The 13,539-nt window shown below is 62.5% G+C and overlaps 1 protein-coding gene across 1 annotated transcript in view; it reads right to left on the bottom strand.

Annotated features, from left to right (window-relative positions):
• Positions 1–13,539, bottom strand: part of PLCH2 (phospholipase C eta 2) — a 62,830-nt gene that overhangs the window by 4,224 nt on the left and 45,067 nt on the right. The window contains exons 5-20 of the mRNA XM_088022644.1: positions 12,790–12,960; positions 10,570–10,663; positions 10,167–10,370; positions 9,783–9,903; positions 8,035–8,206; positions 7,534–7,641; positions 6,198–6,356; positions 4,528–4,614; positions 4,035–4,117; positions 3,499–3,596; positions 3,234–3,416; positions 2,755–2,862; positions 1,980–2,104; positions 1,818–1,902; positions 1,439–1,585; positions 899–978 (exon numbers count right to left, since the gene is read on the bottom strand). Coding sequence (XP_087878770.1) covers positions 899–978; positions 1,439–1,585; positions 1,818–1,902; positions 1,980–2,104; positions 2,755–2,862; positions 3,234–3,416; positions 3,499–3,596; positions 4,035–4,117; positions 4,528–4,614; positions 6,198–6,356; positions 7,534–7,641; positions 8,035–8,206; positions 9,783–9,903; positions 10,167–10,370; positions 10,570–10,663; positions 12,790–12,960 — 2,025 coding nt within the window. The remainder of the gene's footprint in view (positions 1–898; positions 979–1,438; positions 1,586–1,817; positions 1,903–1,979; positions 2,105–2,754; positions 2,863–3,233; positions 3,417–3,498; positions 3,597–4,034; positions 4,118–4,527; positions 4,615–6,197; positions 6,357–7,533; positions 7,642–8,034; positions 8,207–9,782; positions 9,904–10,166; positions 10,371–10,569; positions 10,664–12,789; positions 12,961–13,539) is intronic.

Here is a 13,539-nt window from a genome sequence, read left to right on the forward strand (position 1 = left end):
AGCGGGGGCACGGGGCAGAGGACAGAGGAGGGACGGAAGGCCGGGAGGGCTGCACGCACAGGGGGCCTCGCCGGAGTCCTGGACCTGCCTCATAAATGCTGCTCTGTGGCTGAACATGGCCCGGGGGATCCCAGAACCACACCACGATCCATGTCACATGAGCGGACAGTCTCCAAAACGCTACCAGGAGTCACGGATGCTAATGGGGACGGCCTGAGCATGCAGGTGGGGGCGGGCGGCTCCGCCACCCCGACGCTGGGGTACCTTCGAGCTCCTAACGGGACTGTCCTTCTAAAAGTAGACTTTGGACATGGGGAAGCCCACTGCAAGACCAAAGAGACAGAGTGACGGCTGTGAGACACCGACAGCCGGGCACGGAGCCCGCGGAGACAGGCAGACGCAGGACAGAGAGACGGCTTGATGGCGGGCAAGAGCCAAGCTGCCTGCGGTGCCGCACCCGGCAGCACCTTGGAGCCGTGGAGGTGGCAGGAGAGAGACAGTCGGCGCCAGGACCACACGGGCCCCCCAAGCACGCCCGACAGACCGCCACGCGCTGGCCCCGCCTGGGCCCGGAGCTCAGAACCGCGGGGATGGGGGAGGACCCCCACCCAAGGACACGGGGGACAGGGGGCAAAGCCAGGCGGACCCCTTCCAGCCAGAGACGGACGGAGAACTGGGGGCCCTGAGACACAGAAGGCGTGAGGAGGCTCAGGAGAGACGGGGAGCGGGGCAGGGGCTGCAGCGGCCGCGGGACATGGACGTCAGGTGCCCCCACCCCCCACTTTGCAGGTGTAGAGACAGGCCCAGTGAGTAACTAGGAGGCCCAACAGCCCTGGCAACATGGCTGGGGTGGGACTGGGGCTGGGGCGAGGCCGGTGGTCCTGCAGGCGGCACTCACCTTACCACTGATATCACTGACGGCCACGTGGACAAAGATGGAGGCCTCTTCCATCCCCTCCAGGTACACGTGCCGATAGCCTGAAATAGCCGGTCACGGCTCACCCTGCCCCACTCTGCTCAAAGGTCCTGAGGCCTTGAATCCAACCCGTGAGGCCCAGTTCTGGGGACTCCTCCTCCAGGAAGCCCGCTGGTATCGCAGGCTCTTCCTCTTCCTGGGGGCCGGGCGGCACACGGCACCTGAGCACCCCTCCCCTCCCCCATCCACAAAGTGCCCTTGGCCTTGTGCCTTCCTCAGCTCGCTCTGTGTCCCTAGACCCACCCATGACAGGAGCCGACCCATAGGAGGAAGGTCAGCCCTGGTGCCCTCAGCTGACCTATAGGGGACACTGGTCTGTGTGTGGGGGGACGGGTCTCTGTGGGGTACGCTGGTCTGGGGTGGAATGCTGGTCTCTATGGTGGATGCCTGCCTGAGCAGGGGACGTTGGTGTCTATTATGGAGGACACCACCCCTCCCCACCCTGCCGGCCCCCCTGCCCACCTGGCATCATGCTGCTGAAGGCCAGTGTCCTCTGGCCAATGAAGTCACGCCCAATGGGGTCATGGTCCCAGACGAGGAAGCGCACCAGGGCGATCTCAGGCATATGCACAGTGAACACCAGGGTCTCCTCCCACACGGGGTTGAATCCTGGAGGCCACCGGAAGGAGGGTCACCTCCCACCCCAGGTCCAGCCTGGAGGCCACTGGGGCCCACGCCCTCTTCCGGTGCCTGGGCCGAGAGAAGCAGCACCCGGGACCAGGCTCTGAGCCAGGCTCCCCCAGGGGGGCGGCAGGCAGGTTGTCCAGGTCACAGGAGTGGCCCCACCCCTCCCTCCCGTGAGGCTGTGGCCAGTGGAGCCTTGTGGGGCCCTGGGCCTCACCATTGTCGTCGACCACACGCGTCTGCTCCTTGCTGCAGTCCACAGGGAGCCCGATGACCTCCACCTCCACGAAGGGGTCAATGATCTGGGGGGAGGGCAGGGGTGGCACCGGGCCTGGCGTGTTGCTCCAGCCCCACCCACCCATGCCAGGGCCCCTCCTACCTCGCCTCGGTCCCCCAGCATTGAATCCCTCGGCTTGGGGAGCTGCTGCCCGCTGATGATCCGGAGCACCAGCTGCTTCTTGAGCTGCCCGGGCAGAGGGTCTTCGGAGTTGGGGTTGAAGACACCTGGGGGGCCAGGGCGCCAGGCTGAGGGGGGCAGTGGCTGCACAGTGCCCCCCACCACACCCCGTTGACTGGACCGGAGCCCCAGGCCAGGGGCGGGGCGAGGGGAGGCAGGGTTCCAGCTCGGGGGCACCAGAGGTCTGCGTGCTGGCCCCTCTGTGACGGCCCTGAGCTAGGACACCGTCCTCTCCCCTCTCTGCACGCCGCCTCTGGGTGGGGGTCCGGGTGCTGGGCGCCCCAGTGATGGGGCTCTGCAGGCCCGTCATGCAGGAGGTAAAGGTGGCAGGAGGGGTGGGGGAGGATTCGGGTGTAAATGGGGAGAACTGCGCACATGGTCTCCAGTGAGAAAACTGGAGGGTCTGGGGAGGGGCTGGGAGGCTCTGGTGCCCGGCCCGGGCCCTCGCTCCAGGGCACCTCGACCTGAGCCCCACGGGCAGTTGCCCCAGACATGTCCTGCTGGGGGGCCGCGGGGGGGGCCAGGCATGGTGAGGGGCTCCCTAGTTCACCCCCTGCCGACCCCAGGCAGAGTGGGGACCCTTCACCGCACCCCCACCTCTGGCATCCTGGGGGGCCGTGTCCCGGGTGGCCCCCCCCAGGTGACCCTGCGGCAGCTGCCCCCTGCCCGCCCTGCGTCCCAGGCCCCCGGGCCTCACTCTGGCACATGCACTGCGGCTTGAGCACGTAGCCACAGTTCCCGTTGGCACTGAACTTGGCGCGGTTCAGCTGCAGCATCCGCCCCTCCGACTGGTAGTTCAGGGCGACTACGGGGCAGGGTGACCTGGTCAGTGCCCAGCCTGCCTCCCCCTGCCTCCCCTGCTCGGCTGCCCCTGAGTCCGGCACTCTACTATGTGAGCCGGCCCCAGGCTCACGGTGGTGCACGACCAGGGCCAGCGTCCCCGCGGGATGCCCCTGGAGCCTCACACAGCCAGCCCCCCGCCTCCCCTAGGAGCACGTGGGCTGATGCGCCTCTGTCTTTTGCACCGTGTCCCGGGGTCTCAAGGACCCCACCCCAGTGCCAGCCCGGTGACACTGGTGGGATGCAGTGGAGGCTCTCCAAAGCCACTGGCCGGGGAGCCAAGCCCAGCCTCCTCGGAGCGCTGGGCCCCCCGTTCACGGTCCCAGCGACATGCACCCATCTGGCAGCCCGCGTTCCAGAAGGGCTGCGGGTTGTAGTTGCTGGAGTCCACGCGGTAGGAGGAGGGGTAGATGCGGGAGAGCTGGTGCTGGTTGAAGCGGAGGTACTGGGCCGGCTTCTGCTGCAGGATCTGCTGGGCCCTGGTCTCACTGAAGGACGACACCTGCCAGCTGGACGCCACTGTGGGGGAGGGGCGGCTCAGAGGCACGCCCAGGCCACGGCCCAGCCCTCCCACACGCCACCGGGGCCCTCGTCCCCTCACCCTCCGCCTCCACGTCGTGCATGCCCACAGACTTGGTGTACTTCACCAGGTCCGAGAGGGCGCGGGACAGCTTCATGGTCTTCTTCTGCCGGCTCGCCCTGCGGGGAGCGTGGGCAACAGCGGTCAGGACCCCAGGGTGGGCGCCCCTCCTGACTCAGGCCAGCCTGGGCTCCACGGTTTGCGAGCCGGGCTCACTGATTCATGCAGAACATCCCCCTGACGTCCACTACGCCCTGCTGCCGGTGCCGGGATGTGCAGTGGACACTGAGGAAGGACACGGGGGCGGGGCAGGCACTGGCGCCGAGCCCACCCAAGAACACGTCTCCAACCGCGACGGGCACTAGGAGCAGGCACAGGGGCCCGTGCTGGCCAGTCCGGCCCCGAGACCCTGAGGTCCACACCCTGGGCTCCCCCTCCCCCACCGTGCGGTCACGGGGCCACCGTGGGGCCTGCGCATCCAACACTAGCTGTTGCAGGGACACGGGCACTTCCTGCCGCCACTCTAGTCAGGGTCCAGGCTGGGGCAGGGCACTGACCCTCGGCTCTGGCTGCCTTGGGAGTCCAGGTCCTCATCCCCCTCCTCCATGCTGGCTGCTTTCTTTAGCTTGCTGCTCTTTTTCTGTGCGGAAGGAGAGCGGAGTCAGGCCCCATGGATCCCCGGGCTCAGCTGAGTCACCTGCACTGGCCGGCAGGGCGAAGGAGGCAGGCCTGCCATCCGCGGCTCCTGGGTCCCAGGCTGCCGGGCTGGGCCTGCCGGTCCTCTGCAGTGTGCTGGTCGGCCTTGGCCCCGAGTGACCCGGGGGCGTTGGCTGGTGTGGGCCAGGGGAGGGCCATCGAGACCCCTACCCTGTGCAGCCCCAGTCAGACGCGGGAGCTAGGAGTCCAGAGGGGGATTCCGGGAGGCAGGCCCGGGGCCCTGGGAGCTGGAGGGGACGCCCCGGCTGGCCGGCCCAGGGACAGTTGGGCAAGCGGGAAGACGGAGCATGGTGGGCTCCGGCAAGGTGCCCCCGCCTGGGAGCCCCGCCAGACCTTGAGCTTGGAGAAGCCGCTCATAAGGATGCGATTGTTCCGTCGGCTGGCCCCGGCGTCCTCCCCGGACTCCACGTCCTCCTCAGCCTGGGGGAGAGGGAGACAGAGGTGACGGCGGGGGGGCGGGACCTGGCCTCAGTCCCAGGGGCTCCAGGCACCCCTCCCGCAAGGAGCTCGGAGGCAGCAGGGGCAGGTGGGGCCCGTGGAGACACATTCCTCAGCCCTCCCTGGGGTCTCAGTGGCAGCGGCCAGGGAGCAGGGGTCTGAGAGGGAGCCCCTCGAGATGTGTTGCTTTAAGCCCATTAAGGCCCCAGTTCTGAATTTTTTTCCCCCGCAGTGGATGAGTGTATGATAAACGCCGTTTGTGTGTCTGCAAGGTTCCTCGGCCGTGCGTGCTTCTGTAAGGCCCGTACAAGCTCCCTGCGGCTCTGGGGTCCGGCCCTGCTTCTTGCGGAGCCAAATGCGGGTCTGCGCCCCCGAAGCTGCCCTTGTTCGCGTCAGGGCTACCGTGAGCCTTCCTGGCCGCTACTTATGGGATTCCTTCCCCGCCCTGCCAAAGGGGGCTCCCCAGGCCCCGTCCACACACACCCGTGGGCGCACCCCTGCACGTCCACACCTCCCCGCCAACCCCGGCCCAGCCTGGACTGCCAGGCTTGCAGCCTGGACCCTGGAGCTCAAGCTGGGCCCCACTGTGCCCAACGGGGGGACACATGATGGTCAGCTCTGCAGCTCCGGTGTCCGCCCTGGGGCCGCTCTGCTCACACCTTGCTAGTCAGCACGGAAGGAGCCGGCCCGAAGCCTGAGGCCCAGGTCAGCAGCAACAGGGGTGCTCAGCATCAGCTACAGTCCAATTGCTCTCAGAAGTGTTTCTCTTTCTCTTCCCCAGCCCAGCAACACCGCCCCGTCTCCCGCCTAGTTTATTGATGGTTCCACGGCACACTGGCAGAGGCGCTGGGAGCCGTGTGCGTGGTGTGTCTGGAGCCAGTCGGGGCCGACACGCTTCGCAGCTCTGTAAACACCGCCCGAAACGCCGTGCACCCTGGAGAAGCAGCGGCAGCCTCAGCCAGAATCTGCTGCCGCCCCCCCCAACGCCCACACACCCGAGCTTGGCAGGGGTTACAGCACGGACCCGAGCTCCGACCACCCTCAAGGAGACTGTGGGCAGCGGAGGGCTGCGCTGGGCCACTCCTGTCCCGCCCCCACAGCCTGGTGACCCTAGAGAGCTCCGCAGGGTGGGGTGGGGCGGGCAGGACAGCAGGCGGAGGAGCACCCATGCCCTGGACAGAGCACAGGGGGCAGGGCCCAGCCCAGCCGGCCCCCTCTGTTCAAGCAGGTCCCGTCCTGGCCCCTCTGGATGTCGGGCAGGGGGGTGCTGGGTCCCTCCCAGGTCCAAGCGGCCGTCGTCTGTGTCCCCAAGCTCCCGGGTGCATGCCCAGATATCGCTTGGTCAAGGGGAAGCAGGGACTTCACATCGTGTCCACCACACTGGACATACTGCCACCTGCTCACACACCAGAGCTGCAGGGCCTCTGTGTCCTCCCCGCCCAGAAATCCGGGGACGGGTTTGGTGGTGGTGGTGGGGGGTTATATATGAACAGGTGTGCACAGACCGGATGTTCCAGGCCCTTCCCTCAGCCGCAGGCTGACCTCAAAGGCTGCAGGGCTCTCACCTTTTTGCCCTCTGCCTTGTGCCCAAGCTTTCCAGACGAGGGCAGCGTGGACACGGTGAAGTCATTAGGGTCCTCACAGTCCCGAATCTTTGACTCCTTCATTAGGGAATCCAGTTTCTTCTTGGCGATGTTTTCCACACGTTTCCGATTGGTGGCGACCTGCCAGAGCCGGACGGCCACCCCGTGCCATCAGTCCCCAGCCCTGTGGCAGCAGCGGTGATGGCCCCCAAGTTCCCTGCTGGAGGGGCCTGCTGGAGCTGGGGAGCCAGAACCCCATCTTGGCTTCTCACCCCCGGCCCCAGCCGCACACTCACTGCTACATGGCGTTGTTTTATCCTCACACCACCCCACCGCAGGGCCATACAGCAGGCATGTGATTTGCCCCAGAGCCATAGTGACCAGCAGGCCCTGAACCAAGGCCTCTCTGATTTTAACACCTGCATCTTTTAGCTGCACAATGCTGCCCACAGAAACTCAGCAGACGGCTTGCCACGCTTCCAGCCAGTGGGCTTTGGGGAAGGGGCTCAGGGTACCCGGTGGCCACTTTGGGCTCCAGGAGCCCTAAGCAGCTGGGGATCTGGGATCCCTCCACTGGCTACCAGACACCTCAAGGAGATGAGCGGGGGTGGGGACAGACGGCCTGGCTGGCCAGCACTGGGGGCTGGGCAGTTCTCCCTGCCCGGAGCAGCCCCCCCTTGCAGCCCTGACACACGGGGACCCCCTCTGGGGCAGGGCCTGGGCCATGGGCATCGGGGTGTCCCAGGGCCCAGGTTGGAATAATGCCAGTTAGACATCAGACAACACGGGTTTACGGTCACCTAGGGCCAGAGAAATATGCAGGCACATCCAAAGCAGAAAGAATTCTGCTGCTTCAGGGCTTTCTAAAACAATTAGCTAACGTGGCTGGGAATGCTCCTGCACAATTATTTTCCCATTTGATGGCCCCTCCGGGAGAAATAATGCCTTCCTACCTCACAGCAGCAGCTTAGAACAGTGCCCAGAGGAGAGAAGAAGCTAATTACAGAGTTGCCCCAGCCCCACTATGCCAAGCCCATTTTCACTCCTCAGCCTCCCTGTGTGACCCCCTAGCCCCAGAGCCTCTGGATGAAAAGGTGGAAGCCCACTAGCTGGGCGCTCAGGGGCCGAGTCTTGTGTGAAGGGGCAGGTAGGGAAGGGCCCGCACTGGCTGAGCATGCGCCCAGCTGTGTAGACACTGGGCAAAGCACCCTCGCATCTGCCCAAGCACCCTCTCCCAGCCACCTGAGCCAGCTATGAGCCTGCTGTTCAGGGCTACAGCTCCCCCCGCCCCAGAGAGGGCCTCCCAGCCCCTACTCACATCCCCGTTAAGAAGTTTGCAGTCCTCATCGATCTCGTCTGCACTGTCTTCATCAGACACCTCGCCTTCCTCGGCATCCTCGCTGATGTTGGCAGGAAGCTTCTTGCCCTGGGGGGAGGCAGTGGGCCATGAGAGGGGTCCTGCAGGAAGTACTGGGAGGCCAGTACCCATACGAGAAGCAGCAAAGGGAAGGAGCCTTTCTCAAGCTTGCTTGTGGACCTCAGGCCATGGGGTAGAGGCCAGCCCAGCACTTCCTTGCTGCAGCAGCATGGGAGGGAAATGCTGGATTGTGTGCACGGAGGTCCTTAGATTGAGTGGCCACCATGGAGGGAGACTGAGGGCAGGTCAGGGTTAGGGCCTACCCTGACTCCTCAAATCTGCCACAGATGGTGTGGAGCCCCATATTATCTAGAGCAGGGCAATTGCCCCTCACCTGGCCACAGATCAGAGGTCAGAGGCCCAGCAGGATGCTGGCCCTAGCAGGGTCAGGCAGGTGCTCACCTTCACCAGAATCTTGCCCTTGAGCATCTGCGGAGAGGGAAGCATGGTGGCATCCTCACTGCTTACTGATGACAAGTCCAGTTTATCCCCAAGGATATCAGTCAGATACTGGGCCATCTTTTTCTGTTGGATGACACTGCAGTGGTTCTCAATGGACAGGATCACTGGGTACCTGTGGCCCCAAGGTGGAAGGAGCAGAGTGAAGCCAGGGGAGGGCAAGGCCCCACCTGTGTAAAACCTCAAGTCACCTGCACCAGTGAATGAAAAGATATCTTTACCAACAACCAGAATAGATGGAACTGCCAGCCACTCTGGGAGGGGGTCCATCAATGGCTTTGAAAAGCAGCTGAGTGGGTGGGAAAGGAGCTGGGAGATTTTAGGGACAGATAAAGAAGGCATGCAATCCATATCCCAATAAGAAAAAACAAAGGCAATTAGAAACTCCAGGAAAACAAGAGGAAATATTCAAGCAAGTCATCAAGTCATGGTTTAAAAATGATGTGGACTCAACTGAGGTGCAACGTGGAGCAATGAATAGACTGAGAAAGATAATCTCATTGACCTAGATACTGGAGACACCATCCTCTGAATGGCTCTGGGGTCCCAACATTGGCCCCATAAGAAAGGAGACATAAGGTGGGCACATACCATCTGGTAGAACATTGTTATTACCTATGTAGTGCAGAATAGGGAGTATAACATAGGGATTTTCATTATATGCTCTTCAGTTGTTTGATTTGTTTTTTAACCAAGTGCACATTTTACTTGGATTTTTGCCCAAAGGTAACATGATCTTTTTAGAAAACGTAAGTGACCCAGACATAGAGGGCATGAATCAAAGCAAGAGATGGGCAAGTCCTGTGACGTGGAAAGGGCAGACAGGACTTAACTTGGGGCAAAAGTATTCATCTCCCCATTTCTCAGGCAAGAGACTGAAGCCTAAAGCCCAAGGCCCTCGGGAAGAACCTTATGCCTGCAAAGATTATGCTGACACACATAAGGTGCAAGCCCTGTGCTGAGACATTAGCAGGTCCCTGGGTCCTCTGCAGCTACAGACACCTGTCTGTCCAAGCTCCCCTGCCCTGAGATGCCCCTCTCACCTGCGATTCTGGGGCCCAGGCTGCCAATCCTCACTCCCACTCCCTTCTGGCAGCCCAAGACAGAGCTTGGGCAAGCTCTTCCGGGAGGGGCCCCTCTAGTCTCTATTTCCGAAATCAATCTTGCGTCTCCTCCCCTCCCTCATTAAATTAGTTCTTTCCTTGCCTGTGAGCCTTGTTCAGCCACGACTTGAAGGTGACTGTAAGTGTGGGGAGGCGGTCTTCTATTTCCAGAAACTAAATTGGATTTTGCTCACCAGTGTTTGTAGCTACAGCTGAGTGACAGCAAATGGAGTTTGGACATCGAGAGCTTCTGGGGGGTAATTAGTACTAGAGCTACCACTGTTGCAGGCGGCCGGCACCAGGGGCTGCCAAGTGTGTGTGGGCAGGGGCTGCTGGCACAGGTACCCCACCAGCCATGGCTCATCCGCTATCAGCTCCCGCACCCACCGCCTTCCCTCTCCCCAGACCTGCGGCTCCACTCCCTTCCCTGACCCTCAGCCTCAACAAGAGACCCCAAAATCAACCCCTTGGCCTCTGCAAACGCGCCTCCTGAAAAAGGATGTGGGGGAGGGGCAGGAAGAGCCATTTGAGCCCCTCCCCCACCCACCCACCTGCGTAGTGCCTCCCTCCCCAGTCCCAGCCACTCACTCATTCTTGACAAAAGCGTATTTGTTGATGGTTTCGATGACATCTTTGAAGAGGATCTTGGAGGTCAGAGTATAGCCATGGTGCACAATGGGCTCCCCGTCAGGCCCGTCCCAGCAGTCCACTGTGGGCAGGCAGGCCTCAGTCAGCCACGGGAGTCTGGCTGCCCATGCCCAGAGACCCACAGCTCGTGGGCTGACCGCAGGGGTCCTCCTGCCCAGCAGTTAACAGCAGGAGGAGCCTGTCACAGCCCCTGCCTGGGAGGAGGGCACACACCCTGCCCAGAGACGCCACAGCGATGTCCCCGAGAGGAGCCACCGGTCCGCAGCTCAGGCCCGGGGCCCCAAGTCCGAAGGGATGTGGTGTCCTAGAGCCCCCACCACGTACCCTCCACGCAACGGCAGCCAGCCTGCAGAACCCAGGCGTACATGTCTACCCGAGACTGGGACATGAGCTGGTCGCCCATGAGGTAGGTGTTGTGGGACGAGGTGATAAAGTAGTGGCTCAGTGGCCGTGTCATGTCCTGGTGCACACCATGGTGCTCCGGGTTGAAGATGTCGCCAGCAGGACTCCGAGTATAGTTGGTGAAGCCTGTGTGGGGAGCACGGTGGGTGCTTAGCCCCCACACGCCGGCCCCATCACAAGGCTCATCTCAGTACCACCCATCTCCGCGCCATGTGGAACAGGAAGCTGCCCACTCAGGCCACCTGTCCAGGCCCACAGGTTGCCCGCCAGCACCCCCCCCATTGGCCTGCCAGGACAGCTGGACCGCAGTGACGCCCCCACTCACCATCAATGCCCAGCACCCCCTTACTCTTGTTTTCTGGGCAGGGCTCAAACTGCTTGATGATGTCCCGGCAGCTCTCAAGGGTCACACCCGCCATCTAGGCCAGAGCAAGGGCTTAAGCCCAGGCTAGCCCGTCACTGGCCTGGGCTAGCCTCAGGCAGCAGGCCCTCCTCCACCACCACCACCACCACTGCCTCCCACCCAGCCTCTGTTGGTCACATCAAGACTAACCACGGCGGGGGGAGGCTCAGGCCCCTGCAGTGTGCTTCCCAGACTGGGGGACACTCTGGCCACCCCCAGTGTCACAAGACTCAGGCTCGGTGGCCAGAGGACTACTGGTGGATCACATGGCTTTGGAAGACCTGTCACCGACTGTGGATCCTTGAAGCAGGGGAAGGGTCTTGGGCTCCATCGGCTGGGCCACCAGCTCCCTCATCCCCACTGTGTTAGGGGTCTCAAGAGCTATGGGCCGGGGCAGTCCTGGCAGGGAGCCCTGTGTGTACAGGGGTGCAGGAGAACCAGGACCCAGTCCCACCTTGGAGAAACCCAGGGGCCTCTTCTCCCTCCCTCTCCCTGCTTGCTCCCCACATCTATCACAGGAAAGCTGCACAACAAAGCTGAACCCAAGGTGGCCCTGCACATCAATGGCCCCAAGCACAAGAGGCGGAGGGATCTCCCAGGGCCCTGGGGTGCAGCTCAGGCCGGGAACCCCAGTTCCCAGAGGCAGGCCCACCAGCAGGGCTTCTAGCAAGTCCCGAGGAATGCGGGGTGGGGGATGCGTAACCAGTGATAGAGGGGAAAGGGGGGCAAATGGGGTCAGAGCTCAGAGCAGCTGTGGACCTCAGGAGGTCAAGTCCAAGGGCCTGGGTCAGGGCTCAAACCCCAGATATAGGGAGAGTTCTGGAAAGCTTAGGGCAAAGGGCAGGGAATAATGAGTCGGTACTGCCCATCCCAGACAGGACCACTTTCCCACCCTTCACCCCTACGTATACCAGCAACCGCAACAGAGAACCCACAGCCTCACTCCAACGCTGCCCGCAGTGGCTGGGCTGGGAGGGATTCGCCCTGGACATCAGGATCCCGCCAGGCTGGAGGCAGCCTCTCCCGTCTGGATCCCAGTCCTCCCGCCAGCAGGACGGCCTCGAGGACAGAACCCCAGCCAGCTGTGTGAGTGGGGGAGGTGTTCTAGGAGAACAGCCCCAGGGGCAGCCCTCTGTCCTGCCCTGGGCTTGAGGCAGACTCGTAGGGCAGAGTGGGGCAGGGTGCCAGCCCAGGACAGCAGTGATGGGAGCTCGTGGGCAAATGCCACGTAGACCCAGCCTGGGTCTCTCAGCTGCTCCTGCTGATCCAGCCACCCAGCCTCAAGGCTGACCGCCCCTCCCATTCTCTGCCCAAACCCGGGTCTCTGAGGGTTCCAGGAAGTTACAAGTCTGGAAGCTGGTCCTCATGGTTGCCTCCCACCAGCCCTAAGGGTGGGAACCACATGCTGTCTGGGCCCCACCACAGGAGCGCTCTTTCCTCAGGGGACACGGGCCTTCCCCTCTCCTGCTACAGATTTCCAGCCTCCTACCCACCACAGAAAGCAACACCCAGCCCCTGCCCAGGTCAAGGTTGAGGGGTCCACATCCCTGAGCCTCTGGACACTGGGCCCCCAGTCTGCAGGGCAAAGCCCAGGGAGCACTCGACGTCTTAGGATGGACAGGAGGGGCTAGAGTCAAGACAAATGGGTAGGCATGCCCCTCTGGCACCAGGGGCATCCGGGCATCTGCTGGACAAATGGGCGAATGGCGATGGCAGTGGTGGGCCTGGAGCTCAGGGGTACGAGCTGGCCCAACCCGTGGCGGGAACAGGTGGGAAGGCTGGGATGTGGCATCCCCATTCTACGAGGTGCTCCACACTAAAGGTGCTGTGGTCAAGCGCAGGCCCCCTTCAGGAAGCTCGGGCTGTCTGTGGTCAGGGCTGAGCTGCTCAGAGGCCCACAGAGGAGAAACCACAGAACCTTCCTACCTGCTCAGGGCCTCCATGGGACACACCCCGAAATACGCTGGCATGGCCCATGACGGGAACCAAAGCAGGTCCACTGATAGAACCCTGAAGGCCAGGCTGTGGCCCAACCTTCCACACTGAAGGGTTCTCAGCCACACTGAACCGGTTCAAGGGCTCTGGGAGCCCAAGGTGAGGCCACGTAGGCTAGAACCCTGCTCCCACTGCCCGTGCCCTCACCTTCTGCTCCACCTCCAGGAAGCGCTGCAGGTCAGCGGCATCCAGGTGGTCCTTGTGGTCGCTGTAGGTCAGCATGAGCAGGTAGAGGTCCCGGCGGGTGGACATCATCTTATAGAAGGCACAGAACTCCTCAAAGCCCAGCGTCCCCTGGTGGTCATCTGTGTCTGCTTCCTACAAGCCAAAACCTCTGTGACCCCTAGTGTCCCACTCTGATAGCTCCCTGGGGTGCCTGCCCCAGTCAATTCGCTGGGCTCCCCCTCTGACTCTCCCACCAAGAAGCCACTGAGTGACCCTTTAACACAGATCTCACTTCCCCTACCCTAGTCCCAGGCTTTCAAGGTCAACTTACACCTAAACCTGGCACAGTCACCCCACACTGAGAACCAACACCCCACACTGGAATCAGAACTCCACTCTGGGGGTCAATGTCCCACGTGAATCAACACCCCACCCTTGGAACCAATACCTTATAGTGGGAGCCAACACCCTACCTTGGGAGCCAACACCCCATCTGGGGGCCAATACTCCATCCTGGAGTCAACACCTCACATTAAAGCCAACACCTCACCTTGGGGGTCAACACCTCACTGTGGGAGCTAACATCCTATACTGGGAGCTAACACCCCACTCCGGAGTTAATGCCCAGCCTGGGCTATGAGCCTGTAATTACACTTGGCTGCCCATTGGTTAGAAAAGTTCAAGGCCCCAGGGTACAGCGTGCCCTGGCTTCAGTCTCCACAACAGAGAGAG

This window comes from Eumetopias jubatus, unplaced genomic scaffold (genome assembly GCF_037043125.1).
Source record: "Eumetopias jubatus isolate StellerSeaLion01/CBP00866 unplaced genomic scaffold, mEumJub1_p1.0 scaffold_4, whole genome shotgun sequence".
Lineage (NCBI taxonomy): Eukaryota > Metazoa > Chordata > Mammalia > Carnivora > Otariidae > Eumetopias > Eumetopias jubatus.